Below are 15953 nucleotides of genomic sequence, written 5' to 3'. Positions count from 1 at the left end.
TATTTTTTTAACAATTTAAAAATGTAAAAAACATTTCAGTTTTGCAGGGCCATGCAAAAACAAGCAGTGTGTGGGATTTGGCCCATGGGCCATATTGTTTGCTGATACTTGTTATAGGTGCTAGTCTTATATAAGACTTTAACAGAGCAGGACTAGTCCTTCCATTTGCCTTGTTCCACTATAACTTCAGTTTTGTTATTGTTAATTTAATCATATTCTGTTTACTAGTATAGCTTCACGTTGGAATCAACACTTAAGAGACATGAAAACCACAGATGTAATTCATATGACATCACTATCAAAATGAAAGAATAAAATAGAACACTTTCCATTAAAATAAATATTGTGAAAAATATAAATATAGGTTATCTGGCACAGAAATGTAGACAATATTTCATTTTCTTTTCTGTTCTTCACTGAATTAAAATAGTCAATATTCCATTATAATTAACAGTTTTAGATCTAATTAATCCTATAATTATAAAAGTAACTGATCATATCATCATGTAACAATTTTCTATGGAGAATTTTAAATGTATGAACATCAGATTACATACCACCAGGTTTCCAATGACCATGACCATCATGTAAACAATAAGGCACATGGCTTGACCAGCGACCTCCATGCAGTCCCACATGGTCTCTATCCACTCTCCACACAGCACTCGGAACACAATCAGGAAGGAGTGGAAGAAGTCATTCATGTGCCAGCGTGGGAGTGTGCAGTCTTCATTGATCTTACAGACACATTCTTTGTAGCTCTTACCAAAGAGCTGCATGCCAACCACGGCAAAAATGAAGACGATGATGGCCAACACCAAGGTGAGGTTACCCAGAGCCCCCACTGAGTTACCAATGATCTTGATCAGCATGTTCAGTGTTGGCCAAGATTTTGCCAACTTGAAAACTCGGAGCTAAAAGTCAACACAAAGCTTAATATTAATTTTTATGAAAAAGTTCTCAATGTTTCCAATCTTGAATTTTGTTCCAAAATTTAGTTCTAAAATATTGTCATTATTACCTAGCTAAAATCTATTATTTCTACTTTTCATTTTCATCTACTCTCAATATTCCTGTTATTTTGTTATACTTGCCACCATATAATTACCACACAAATTTTGAAGGAACTGTAATTTTAGTTCAGGATTGTTATAGAACCTCTATCAGATATTATACCCTTTAAATTGAAAATTTATCCTTAATTCTATTTTCTGATACTTTCATAATTTTTTTCATGCTGACATAGGGAGAAAGCCTAACATGTTAGAGGAAAAAAGCATTAGAAAGTCTTTACTTTTTAATATTTTTGATATCAGAGAACAATTCTGAGGGTATAATCTTTAATTATCAAATACACAAAGTAATGAACATATTATAATGGTTGAAATTCTATAAACCATAAGCTTATTGCGATATAAATCATTGCCCTACCATTATACTAGCATACAACTGAGTATGTCTTCAAGATCCTAAAATTAAGATATCTCTGTGATTTTGAGCTCTAAGTACATGTTACTGAATGGGCTTTATTTTATTAGATATTGAGACCTAATCTTGTCTTTTGATTCAAACCTCCAAAAGTTTTAAATAATAATAATGCAAAACCAAAGAAACACCCCTTTATATATAGAATATAATGGTAAGGTTGGTCTATATTTACCAGTCTGAATGATCGTAGAACTGACAATCCTTCCACATCTGCTAGAAAAAGCTCCACTAAGCTTAAAGTCACAATAAGACTGTCAAAAATATTCCATCCTACTTGGAAGTACTCGTATGGATCCATGGCAATTAGTTTTAAAACCATTTCAGCTGCAAAGATGCCAGTAAAGACCTACATGAAAAATATAATATTTTTCTAGTATTATTAGAAGGTATGGAATCAAGCTAACGATAATAATGACTATATATGTTTAGCATTTACTGTGTTTCAGACAATGTGCTAGATACTTTATAAACATATTATTATTTCATTCAATCCTACAAACCAAGTATCACTAGTCCTATAGCTCTAATACAAGCATCGAAGGGTCATGAAGCTCTAACTCACCTATCAGCTCTCATCACCTTTAGATAGCATTATAGAAAAGCATACTAAAATTTCAGATAAATAAAACCTTTGAAAATTAACACAGGCAATCTTTGCAAAACAAGTTTTGTGGGTCAACAAGTTATTCTGGAAGATAATATAAAGGAAACAGACTGATACAAAAATTTTGAACCAGGCTTTTCTTCTGATCTGACTACTCTTAAGGTAATAAGGAACAAACTGACTCACTCTTTAAAGATTTATCAGTAAAGGAAAAAGTATTTAATTGATACAGTAGCAGGTAAAGTAAGACTGCCAAAGCTTTGACACAAAAGTGCATCACAAAACATCATTAATTCATGACATGGCATCAAAGGACTCATTTAAAAAGGCAACAGTGAAAGACTTATGAATCATTCGGGTACAATTTGATTCAAAGAAACTGAGCAAAGAAGGTTCAAAGGGAAATAGTTAGCTCTATAACTGCGTGAGTCATTTTTAAAATAATGCAGCATCAGGAAGACTAGCAGGGACCACCCAGACTTGGGATTGTAGTTATAGACAAGAAACATGGTGAGTCTCTTTTGGATTCACAGTGATGCAGTCAACTCAGTAAGAAGGTACTGATTTTCATAATCTGGACCTCTACCAACAATTAGAAACTAGACAGTCCTGCCTTTTTCCAGTGAGGAATAGAAAGAAAGAAGAATGCTAACTTAGAGCACATGAGTTTTAAAAATCCTGACTGGGAATATTCATAAGAAGTTTTAGAGAGATGATCAACTCAGAAACACTCTTTGACTTCAAAGATCGATTGGTTTGGGACCACGGCAAAAGTAAAATTATCTTATACAGACATTTGCAAAGACATCCAGAGTTTTTTATGATTTATGAAGAGTCATAAGTTGGGACCTTTTGGCTGTTAAATAGTACTTCTGCCTGGTTCATGCAGATTGTTGGAAACTAGCACTTTCTATTTGCCGTAAGGCATCAATTAACTTGAGTGTGATCAACACTGCACATTAAAGAGCATCAACTTTCCTACTAGAATCCTTCTAGTCTGCCCTTATGTCTTCTGTGTCCAGTTTAATCATTCTGGTTTCTAAATATTCTTGTTCTTAAGGCTTGTTTCTGCTGATTCATTGAAAGCATGATGGTGATGATGACAATAGGTTTGATTTGTTGAGTACTTACTATATGCCAGGATGATAAGTAGAAAGTTTTTATTCCTCTCAATAATATGATATATAAAATATTATCATTATATTAAAGAATTATTATTATTTTATAAAGCATTATAATTATATAAATGAGAAATTAAAGATTATAGATATTAAAACATTTTCCCAAGGTCATATAACCAGTAAGAGGCAAAACCAGGATTCAAACTCAGGACTTTGGGCCTCCAAAGGTCTAGATTCTTTACCTATTATGTCAAAACAAAGTATCCATAGCTTTTCTGAAAACATGTAGGGTATGTACTCACAAGGAAGCTGCAGTGTAATTATAAAATGGGTAAGGAAGTATCAAATTTTCAAAGTGCTGCTGCTAAGAGACATGCCAGCAGAAAAACAGAACACACTATCAACTCCCAAGACGTGACTCGTTATGGAAATAGTATTGTTACTTATAGGCCTCAATATTACTGCAAAATTATTTAAAAATAGTAACTATCACCAGAAACTTGACTCTGTACAATGATTCATACTGTGAATTCTGGAGATGCCTAATTACCTAGCTAAATATCCATCTGACTTCAAAAAAAGAAACGACAATCATGACAAACAAAGAGAGCAGCTCTGGGAACATAACTCACATTAAGAGACTTACCAAATTTCCCACAGTGAGCACGTTTTTGAATTCATCAGTCATTGGGTGATGTTCCATAGCCATGAACAGAGTGTTTAAAACTATGCAAATGGTAATAGCAAGATCTACAAAAGGATCCATTACAATAAAATAGATAAGTCTTTTGAATTTTATCCAATATGGAGAGCAATTCCAGATCAAGAATGTGTGTGCAAATCTGTACCACCAAGGTGGACATTTTTGTCTGGACTCCTCGAGTTCTGGGAGAAAAAACAACAGAGAACACCAAGTCAATCATTTGCATATTGTACACTTTTTATTCCTCACCAGATACAAATCAGCAGTATACTTTAACACTGAAACAAGTCTTCTGTTTAGACTTTGCAAATTTAACAGTACTGTTTCTATGAAAGCATAGCATGTTACATACAAATCTTTGATCACACATTCACTTACTAGATCAACCAAGGAGAAGGCAGTGAAATTAATGAATGAGAGCAGATATGGATATCTCTGAGAGAAACATATACTTAACATATGACAGTAAACAAGAGAAATGATGTTTTCTTAATGGAGATATGTATATTTTTAAGATAAATGTATGTATACCAGTATACATACTTTCCCCTGTGTCCTTAACCCATTACAACAATAATACACTTCTACTCTCTCCAGGAAAAGCTCTTGCTAGTTCACAGGTGAAAACAATCCCAGAACCAAGAGACTGGAAATAATTTATAGAGTGACTCATGCAATAGGCACTAAACACCATTAGCCCATTTAGTTCTCATCATAAATTTAGGAGGTGGGTGAAAACTTTGACTGGGCCCATCATGGGTATGTCGGGGGATGAGGTGGTAGCCCATGGACAAGGTAAGACCTGGGGCACATTGTGGGGAGAGAAGGTGGGAGCCAACACATTTTTTAAATTGCCACCCTTTGACCGGCCACTACTATTCACATCATATTCTCTGAACTGCTTTCTCTAATTCCTTTGGATCACAATCTTAACAGATGTCATATCACATGTTACCATTTTGCAATTTTATAGAAGGTGCTCAGAGGCAGCAATGTATAAACACCTGGAAGTTTGTATTATTTTCTCACATTTTAGAAAGATGATCAATTCCAAGAGACTAGGTAAAGTTTCGAAGAATACATAGTGAGAGAACCACACAGGCCTGGGTTAACCTCCCTTTCTTCATTTAGTACCATAAAGCTATCTAGCTTTGAAAGGCATATCACCCAAAGCCTGTCTTTAATCACAAATAACTTTATCCACTTTTTAAGCACATAAAGACAATTCCTTTAGTGTCCATTGGTTAGCCTTACCATTGTTTATAACCATTTTATATTCTTTGAATTCTTTCTAAGAACTTGCTATATCTATTTAAGGCTGACTAGGACTTACCTGAATTTTGTTAAAAATCTGTATGGTAAAGAGAATATTATTCCATACCTTCTACAGTGTTTGTTAATATGCTTGCCCTACTCATTGCCCTTTGTCTGAGATTGGGATCATTCAACATATCCTCAGAAAGGAGGTAAGAACTGGAACGTCTTTTCTTGTGTATTTGATTGTTTGTACCCTGAAAAAAAAAAGATGATTAATTACAGTTTTAAGAATGGAATTCTAATAAATTGTAGGTAGAAAATAAAATCTTGCTCACATAGTTGTAGTGAGTAATTAAAAGTAGAGTCTAGATTGTTGATTTGAATCATGGCTCTGCTACTTACAGGCTGTGTATCATAGGAGAGTTACTTAACCTCTCTGTCTCCGTTTCATCATTGGTAAAATAGGGATAATCATAGCACTTGCCTTACAGTCTTGCTATGAGTATTAAATGAATTAGTACTTAGGAAATAAAAAATAAAATGAGCTGCTTTCATTGTTAAATTCACTATCGTTATCTATCTTTCAGGGTTTCCAATTTATTCAGATAGTTTTACTACGTAAGAATCCTACGTGTAAACAGCTAAACAATTGTTGTAAGTGGCGTGTGTGTAAAGAGGTAGAACCTAGATTTCTAGGTTAAATTAAATTTCTGTAATTATCCTTTGTTAAGGTTCAGCAATAACAGAAGCAACTGTAATGATTGTTTCTCACTGCCAAGGAAGATCTCATGAACTGCTCTGAAGCTATGAGGATAAATGACTCAGTTGGAAAAGGACAATTAAGACTGATGGAAACTGTAGGAAAATGGAGAATATAAGCTCCATCTAAAAGAGGTGACCACTCTCCAGCTCTAAAGGATTGCTGCTATGCAGGAATATGAGCTCAGTCTTACCAGGTATACCCATTTTCATGTGAAGATGTCTTATTTCTAAATCTTAGCAACTAATTCAAAGTTAAAACACTATGCCAGTTCAGTGCAGGCCAACAATACACACACACACACACGCTCACACACATATATATACATACAAACAACAATATACAAGTCTACATTTATCATCTATCTAGATGTGTGTATCACACACCATTCTACATATATATAGATATACAGATCTAGAGTTGTAAAGTTGTACAGTTGTTTATATATAGTTATATTTGTGTATATATTAAAACATTGACAAGCAGGCAAAAATATATGTATGTGTGTATGTATGCAGGTATGTGTATGTGCAAAGACACACACACATATCTGCAGGTGGCTTTATATAGAAATCTTTCTATAACCATGTTTTCTCTGATATACTCTCTAATTTACTGACTTTCCAGAAGCAGAGATTTCTTTTTCCCCCAGTCAAACAATCAGCTGTGTTGATTAAATAATTTGTTCTCCATGTAGACATGTCTCAGGTGTCAAGTTTATATTATTTCTCATGCAATTTTTTAATCTAAACTGTACATTATTCCACATTATTATGTTTTGCATTTCTATTGATTCTTAAAGTATCCACTAATTACTCAAGTTTTGTAGTTTTAGTTTCAGGATTTGGAGTGCTACTGATTTTTCTGTAGGTAAAAATAAAGTATTAAATGAAACATTTCATTTAAAACTAGGAAATAATCTCCAAATCTGATACACATTATATAATCTTTTACAGGTAATACACATTGTTGAAAAGCAAAACACAACAAAGATCTGATTCCATGGAAACTTAACATGCTCGTTTGATAAGGAAAAATACCTTGACAGAGGGCTGAAGCTGTATCGTGCAAGCATAGAGGTCACAGGTGACCTAAAAGCACATGCATTCTTTCAAACCAAACGAAAATATGTGTGTGGCCATGGGTCTGATGAAACCTTATTCTCACTTGAAATACTACATTGTCTGCAACTGTGAATTTATGAATAGGTAGCCCAAGTTCAAAGTCAAAGCCTTGCTGATACTGAGTAATGCAGTGTAACATAGTGAGTGGCCTTAAGAGGTTACCTAGATAATCCATAAACCAGAAAGACTTTCAAGCCTCATCACACCCTTTTCTCAAACCACTCAATGATTCCTAAACTCTTGAAACTGTTGTTTTGGCAAGGTGTTTTGTTTTTGTCTTTATATATATGTTTGCATTTCTGTATGTGTTTTGGATATTATGTTTTTATTCATAGATTCCAGATAAAAGAGTTTTGTTGTTTTTTAATGAAACCAGTAAGTTTCATTTATGTATGGGAAAAAGCACAGTTATTCTAAATTATTTCCAAGAAGCCTACCACACACTGGAGAGGAAGTATGGTGGTTAAAAGCACAAGCTTTGAAATAGAGGGTCTCTGTTTGAACTTTAGGACTACCATTTATTAGCTGAGTGACCTTGCACAAACTGCTTTATTTCCCTGTGCCTCAGTTTCCCCATTTGTAAAACAGGGATAATAATATATCACCTCGTAGGGCTGTTGTAAATACTAATGTGTCTGCTATTATTGATTATTAACAACTCAAATAAGATCCTTGCAATAAGGTATATATTAAGTAGTGACTTGAAAAAAATAGCAGTAGGTGACAAATAATCCAAATTTCCTTAGAGACATGGGACCGATTATCAACTAATAAGATCAGCATTATCAATGCACTCTGTGCTGATATATAGATCTTTTATAAATTATTTTCTAAGGGGATGATTCATAATCAAGTACAGTAACAGTAGATAAGTACCTTTTTTCAAAAATGGGGTTTTAAATATCTTGGAATTAGATACCTATAACAATAGTATGAGGAATATGTTAATCAGTTAAAGGTGTGTTTCTAACATAAAATGTATTGCAAGATGCAGAGGCATTCACAGGACCACAGAGAAGGCACCTCCAGCAGAGAGACTGATGGATGCAAGAGTAAGGGCCGAGCCATGCCTGAGGTATTTAAAACGTCCTTACACTGTCATCAGAAGTTGCCTTATCTATTATCACCTCTGGCAGAAGCTGTCCATTGGGGAGCATGAGGGCTGAGGGTCCATCCACCAAGGAGACCACACCATTGCAGTCCACGGCGCTGTGCAGCTTCCTGTTCACCGGCAGCCCTGGGGGGGACCTACTGGCTTGGCTGATATTACTGCTGCGTCGCTCCCGAGGTCTGTGGGGCACGAACAGTGAGCCCCTTCTGCTCTCGTTGTCCCCAAAGATGCTATGCTCGTCGTCAGCAAATTCAGTCTCAGATCCAATATCTTTTCCTCGACCTTTGAAACTAAAAAGACTTGTTCTGCTGCTTCGCCTTGCAGAAAACAAGGAGCCATGAATGCTGAGTGGGGACTGCAGAAAAAATAAGAGATGACACGTATCTGCTGAAGCACCCCAAAACAGAAGTTCATTTCCCATAACTTCCACTGAGACCACTGGCTTGAGGGCAGGTGGCTCTGTACAGGTTTAAATGAAACTGCATATTCTTTGGAAGTATCTAATTGAATAAACATTAGTGCTTGCTATATACAGGACAAGGTGGTAGGCATAGTGAATAATGGAAAATGGGTATGACAGGGTCGTTACCTTAAAACTAGCTTGGACTGCTCTTGTCATATTTCTTTTTATTGATATCACATGTATTCAAGTTCTGTCTCCCCAACCAGATTATGAAATCTTTGAAGGCAGGGACTTTTATTTTGTATGTATCTGGAAGGGTCTTACAGACTTAAGTAGTAGAAGATAGAAATTTTAAATGATGATGTAGATAAAAAGGATAGGAATTCTGCGTGGGTAACTGAAGAGCAGATTGGGAAGAGTGGAGAGGACAGAGGAATCTTTGTGGATGGGTGGCACCTAAGCTAATGGATAAAGAATGGGTGGTCCTATGCCAGGAGGCAAACAAGGAAGAAAATCATCCCACTTAGAGGAAACCATGTGTAACAAGTAATAAAGGAATGAAAATATAGGGCATGTAGGTGAGAGTAAACAATCATGGGGGACTGAGGGTACATGAAGGTTGAGAAAGGTAGGACTGAGGTGAAGCCAGTCCATGGCATTGACAAGATGTGGGTCTTGTTCTGTAGTCAGTGGCTACAACAATTCACTCCTCTCCTGAGGTCCCTTCCCTCAGAACACTTTGCTCTATGATGCCACCTCTGGTGATACGCATGTGACGGTGTCAGTGGTACCTGGTTAGGGGTAGAAAATCTCTTTTCACGTGCTCGCCTATGACCTTCAACACCAAGGTGGAAACTTTTTCTCCTGATGCTCTCCTCGGATTCCGATTTGGACAATTTCTCATCATCTCCCTTTTCTTCCCCAATGGAGAGTTTCTTTTGATTATTTTTCTTTCTTCTGTTTCTTCTTTCTTTAGCACTTTTAGAGCTCATTTTGGATGTTTCGGAAGAACTCTCGGAGAGGCCCATTATCCGGCTTCTCTCAATGCTTATATATTCAGCTGCTGCCATTGCTATTGCCTGTTGCACCAAGAGGTTACACACACAGTGAGTCATTTCCAAAGTCTGGGAAACCCTATTATGGGGCACCTGTTTACTACAAATTCAGTTACACTGTTCATGTAATCACATCCCTTGTAAGGGAAGTAATGTCGTTTTCTTTGCACTCTGAATAGAGAGCTTACAAAATCTATGTTTATTGCTTCTCCTGCATTGTAATAAAGCCATACTGTGCCTTGGAATTAAACTATTACATACTATTACTATATAGTAAAGCAATTTAAGTAGTATATGTGGAATTTTAAATTGTATACGTAAAAGTTTTAATTTTAGGTAATTCTGGGTCATAAAACACATAAACCATGTGATAATTCATTTGTATATCTTGTTCAGGTAATTAACTCAATATTATCAATAAATTCAGGTACAGCTATACTTTAATGAAGAATGAATTATTTGCAAATAAAATAAATTATTACAGAATAATATCTCAAGAAAATGAAAGAGCCTTTTAGGGGTTCTCTAGGAAATTCCTGGGATAGCCTAGTGCTACCCCTTTTATAAAAATTAAATTTTTATTATTAAAATAAAATAATCCTTGTAAAAATTTGGAAAATAAAGATATTGTGAATAAAAAACAAATCAGAAACCTACATCCTAGCAATAATTGGTGTTAACATTTCTTCCACTCTTTATATATATAATTTTTAAATTGTTTGTATCCTATATTCTATTTTGTATTCTACAACTTAATATATTGTTATACTAATACCTTTTCCTGTCATAATATTCTTAAAACACATCATCTTATGGCCGAGTAATACTCCACGACACAAACATATCATAGTCCTCTTAACCATTTTCTAATTTTTGGAAATTTAAATGCTTTCTGCTTTTTAATATTATTAAAATACTGTCCTGAACATCTGTCTGCTTCAAAGTTTCTCCGCATCACAGATTACTACCCTCCCCCAAATAGGTTAGATTGCTTGAAGAGATTTGCTAGGTCAAATCATCAAACACGTGTGGAATATTTGAAATTTTGGTTCTCTTAGTACAAGCCTCCTCAAACTTTTCCACTGAAGTACCCCTTTGGAGGGAGGAGTAAGGAGAAATCCTCAAGAATTTGTGGCCACAATCATAAGTATGATTTTCTTAACATCTCACACGTTATCTTAAAATCCTTGCAACATTAACCAAAACTGATGAACATTTTGCTTTCTACCCCACAGAGTATCTAACTTTAACATCAAATAATTTTCCCTAAACATTTGTGTACAATTGTTACTCTGGGGAAATACATCATATACGTTCTGGGACTTTGCATAATGCCATGCACACAGAGGAATTGTGAGTAACAGGTTTAGGAGGAAGAGTTTAGAACATTCTCCTTGCTGGAGTGAGCTGATTATGTGGGAAGGTGGAATGGGGCAGACGTCAGTTCTAACTCAATCCAGAATTGCTTCCTTTGACCACACCAGAATGAAAATTCAGTTTTCACTTATAAAAATGAAAGGAAACCAGGAAGGAAAATCTCCCCGGGGAAGGCTGAGCATAGGCCACAGGGCTTCTGCTGTTTCCGCTGCTTTTCTACTTCTAGGAAGAATTTTAAATCAAATAACAATACCTCAGCTTCCTCTTGCTCTTTTTTAAGTCGATCTAACATCTGTTGAAATTCTAACTCTTTCTGCCTAGCTTCCTCGATGTTTGCCTGGTTCTGTTCTTCATAGGCCATGGCAACCACCGCCAGGATCAAGTTTATTAGATAGAAGGATCCCAGGAAAATCACCACAACAAAGAAGATCATGTAGGTTTTCCCAGCAGCACGCAGTGTCTAGGGAAAAATGGTAATTATTATTTTAATAACACAAAGGGTTTTTTTGGTAAATCATTTCAACTTGAATGGAATATTAGGTATGTAAATCGTACAGTTCTGTATACTCTCATGTTATCAAAAATATAAAGGAATAAAATTGTATCTTCATCGAAAACAATCAGTATTAAAATACACACTTTTTTGGTACAAAAGATATAGCACTTAATTAAGCTTGTACTGAAATTAAGTGTGATTATTGACTATTAGTAAGCATAATAATAACCCTGGATTTTTTCTCCCTTAATCTGAAAATTACTCAAAAACTAGCTGCTTTACTCACTTTCAAATTATAGGACTAGATAATTTCCATAGTATCATTTACTGATAAAATTATATCTTTAAGAAGTATTAATGATTATGTTAACACAAGGTAGACAGCCTTATTGTATGAATTTATGCATTCATCTTTTATGTATTTTTAATTAACATTTATTAAAATTTTTTAAATGTAATACATGGTAAAAAATTCAAATGGTACAAACAGATATTAAATGAAAAATAAGTCTCTCTATTCTATCTCTGATGCGTGGTAACTCAATTGCCTTTTCTATCAGTTACTGTTCTTACTGATTTCTTCTTTTGGATAAATTCTTTGTAGTGGAATTCTTAGGTCAACAGGTATATTCATTTTAATTTTCATAGAAATTGCCATGATGTCTTCTCCAGTGGTTCCCAGAAATGTGTGAGAAAGTCTACCTCCCCACATCTAGTCAGACAGTATCTCTCCTTTGATCAACTTTTTGATTTTGGTCATTCCGACAGGTGAAAAGTTATATGTCACTCCAGTTTTAATTTGCAGTAAAGCTGAGTATCTTTTTGCATACTTAAAAAGTCACTTGTATTTCTTTTTTTTCCTGTGAAGTAAGATTTTTATATAATTTCTACATTCATTTATAATATTCTCAGAAATTAAACAGACATAAAACAGGCCAAAAGAAGAATCTGTAGCAATTTGAGAAGTGATTCATTATTTTTTATAATATAATCATTTTTGATCTCCTTCCTCTTGGGGTTGGGTACTGATAACATATAGGTGAAAAGATAGAGCCACAATCCCAAGAGGATCACATGTAAGTTAGAGAGGAGATGTTCACATGAATGAAGAATTCCAGTACAAGAGATGGATGCTATAAACTGAAGAACAAAGGGCATGGAGGTGTAGAAGAAGGAACAAGTGAGTTGAGAGAGAAAAACTCAGAGACATGAATTGAGTCTTCCATTCTCATATTAGTTTGCTCAGGCTGCCATAACAAAATGCTATAAATTGGGTAACTTAAACAACAGAAATTTAGTTTCTCAGTCCTAAGGGGATTGAAATCCAAGATCAAAGTATTGGCAGGTTTGGTTTCTCCTGTGGTCTCTCCCCTTGGCTTGTGGATGGCTACCTTCTCACTGAGTCCTCACAAGGTATTTTCTCTGTGTGTGTGTGTATCTCTACTCATGTCCTAATGTTTCCTTCTTATAAGGACATCAGATAGGTTTAGGACCCACCCTAATAGCCTCATTTTAGTTACCGCTTTAAAGGCCCTAACTCTAAATATAGTCATTCTAAGGTACTGGGAGTTAGGACTTCAACATATGAATTTGGGGGAGATACTATTCAGTCCAGAACAACTGTACATGGGAGTGCACAGAATAAAGAACAGTGAGCACAGGAGAGCCTGGTGTTTAGGGCACTGCAGGCAGGGAGGCAAGTGTGGAAAGCATAGCGTGTGTAGGAGTGCTGTGAGAGAACATTACAGTATATTTCTTGCTATTTACCTAGGACCCCGTGGGATGCTATATTCAGAAAGGGGGAAAGAGATCTAGAGATCAAAAAGCCCAGAAGAGTAAGAAAATAATTTATGATTTAAGAACTATCCATTCTAATAGTGCTGGAAATAGAACATGTCTAATTTTAGTACTAACACAATAGAGTTTTCTCCATTCTAAACTGAATAAAACATCTCATATATAAGGCTGGTAAAGAACATACATCAGATTTTTGTGCAATGAATGTTTCTCTTGGCACTCACCTGTTGGTAAAGGTTTTCCCAGTAATCCTGGGTCATTAGCCGAAACAAGGCTAAGAAGGCCCAACTGAAAGTATCGAAGCTCGTGTAGCCATAATCAGGGTTCTTGCCAACCTTCACACAGGTGTACCCTTCTGGACACTGACTACATGTGGAAAAGGATATCACAAGTCAGAGTACCTTCAGGATGCAAGCTAAAGGGTACTACAGAGAAGTCGGAAACTCAAGGTTTCCTTTCCAGGGGGACAATATTGAATAATGATTAAGAACACATTATCTGGAGTCAGCAAGAACTGGGTTTGAATCCCATCCTTACTTTTTACTAGTTGTTGACTTTGTCAAATTACTTAAATTCTCCAAGGCCGGGTTCCTTCTTTCTGTGAGACAAGATAATAATACCTACCTCCAAAGGTTAAAAGTTGAAGGAAATATATATATATATAAAAATATATATTTATATATAAAAAATATATTATATATTATTTATATATTTAATATATAAATATATATAATATATAATATTTATATATAATATATTATTATATGATATATGATAATATATATTATTTATATATATAAATGTATATATATATATAAATATATATATATAAATGTATGTATTATTTATATATATATTTATATATATAGTCTTATATATCTTCCTTCACCCTCCAAAGGTTAGGACTGTTATTAAGTTTAAAGAAGATAATGTATGCAAATTACCTAGCCTAGTTCCTGCACATAGAAAGCATTTAATAAATGGTAGCTGCTATTAGTATCATCATCAACATCAATCATTAAGACTTGGAAACTTTCACCAGATGTCATATAGTAGTTCTTGTACCCATAAAGACTGATATATAGGCCTCGAATAAAATTGTCTCCCCAAATTATTCCTGGGGTGAATTAGAATCAGGAACAGTCAATAGATAACAATTGTGTAAGTACATAGAGATTTCTAGTTTAAGACTTTTTTTCTCTTTAAAGTTAGTGGATTGGTATCCATGATGTCAAATAAACACAGTGTTCTGAGGTGTCTTTAGGAGCAGCAACCTTATCTTGTTTGTTTTTATGTTCCCACTGTACCCAGAGCCTCCTCCTAGGCAGGGGGCAGTGCAAGAACAAAGGCCCTGCAGCAGAAATAAAGTCGGTGTGTGGGAGAAAGAACAAAATGGGTACTTACATAAACACGACATTCTTAAAATATCTTTACCCCAGTCCATGGGATCCTTTTGTTTAGAGTGGCCAAACTGTCACTGCATTCTGTCACCTATGAACCATACTTGATGGGAGAATGAGTATAATTTGGGGATGGAAAGAAAAGTTGATTTTGTCACTCTTCTTCCCAGAAAGAAGAAAGGCTGGAAACTATCCATCCAACTTTTGGTGGGGTTTTTTGGAAGTAATTTTTTTCTACTTTCTTAGGATGTATATGATTTGTATCTTGTTTTAATTCAAGCACTACCTCGAAGTATTGCTTTCAAATGTATGGTATGCATTAACCATGAAAGTTTTAAACTCTGGACTCACTGTGGGACAGAATGAGTCAAAAAATGCCATGAAATATATGAAAATAATATAGAATCAAAGGTTCTTATTAGCAAACTGATTGAGTTTGATTTTTCTTTTTTCCCCCAGCCTTTGGACTAAACTGAAAACAAATATTACGTACCCTGAATCGGTGCTGAAACCACAAAGGAGAGCATCTTTGGATCCCTCCAAGTAATAAAAATATTCTGTTCAGGAAGAAATTGAACAATATAACATTATGGAGTGTAAGCTTTAAGAGTGACACAGCAGGTCAGTTAATTAATATAGATATATTTACAAACATATTCAGGCCCAGTGCCAGGCAATAGGCATTCACTTATTTATTGTATTCTTATATATTTTCCTTCAAATATTTGTCGATAACCTCTTATGGGCCAGGCAGTGAATATGATGACAAACATGATAAATAAGATCATCAATTTTATGAAGCTTTCTTTATGTTTAGGTAAGGGTGGAGGTTGGGGATAGAGAAAGACACTTAACAAGTAAATAAGTAAATATACAAGGTATTTTCACATAGGGATAAATGCCCTAAAGAAAATAAATTAAGACGATGTGACAAAATGTGGTCAGGGAAGTCTTTTCTAAAGAGATGACATTCGAGCTGGAACCTAAATGCTACAGAGAAGCCAGCCATTCGAGGACCCTCGTGAGACATCTTGACAGAGTGAAGAGCAAAGAGCAAAACCCCAAGGTAGAAATGAAGTTGGTATATGGAAACAAAAAAGCAAAATGGCCAGCCCAGTTATAGTGCAGTGAGTGAGGAGGACTGTGGTGTCAGAGGTAGGCCGGGGCCACGTAGCAAGGCTTTGCATGCCATGGAAAGGAGTTTGGATTGTAAGTGTGATAGGAAGTAATAGAAGTAGGAAGTAGAGATGTGAGACA

At 35.1% G+C, this 15953-nt stretch overlaps 1 protein-coding gene across 1 annotated transcript in view; it reads right to left on the bottom strand.

Moving 5' to 3' along the window:
* The window catches only part of SCN9A (sodium voltage-gated channel alpha subunit 9), a 157874-nt gene that overhangs the window by 61656 nt on the left and 80265 nt on the right, over positions 1 to 15953 (bottom strand). The window contains exons 8-16 of the mRNA XM_027129270.1: positions 15190 to 15253; positions 13521 to 13662; positions 11257 to 11463; positions 9363 to 9650; positions 8152 to 8523; positions 5298 to 5427; positions 3860 to 4098; positions 1661 to 1834; positions 558 to 914 (exon numbers count right to left, since the gene is read on the bottom strand). Coding sequence (XP_026985071.1) covers positions 558 to 914; positions 1661 to 1834; positions 3860 to 4098; positions 5298 to 5427; positions 8152 to 8523; positions 9363 to 9650; positions 11257 to 11463; positions 13521 to 13662; positions 15190 to 15253 — 1973 coding nt within the window. The remainder of the gene's footprint in view (positions 1 to 557; positions 915 to 1660; positions 1835 to 3859; positions 4099 to 5297; positions 5428 to 8151; positions 8524 to 9362; positions 9651 to 11256; positions 11464 to 13520; positions 13663 to 15189; positions 15254 to 15953) is intronic.

This window comes from Aethalodelphis obliquidens, unplaced genomic scaffold, assembly GCF_003676395.1.
Source record: "Aethalodelphis obliquidens isolate GAN/ISIS:26980383/991018 unplaced genomic scaffold, ASM367639v1 scaffold2, whole genome shotgun sequence".
In the NCBI taxonomy this organism is placed as follows: domain Eukaryota; kingdom Metazoa; phylum Chordata; class Mammalia; order Artiodactyla; family Delphinidae; genus Aethalodelphis; species Aethalodelphis obliquidens.
This window is presented reverse-complemented; position numbering and strand designations above follow the sequence as displayed.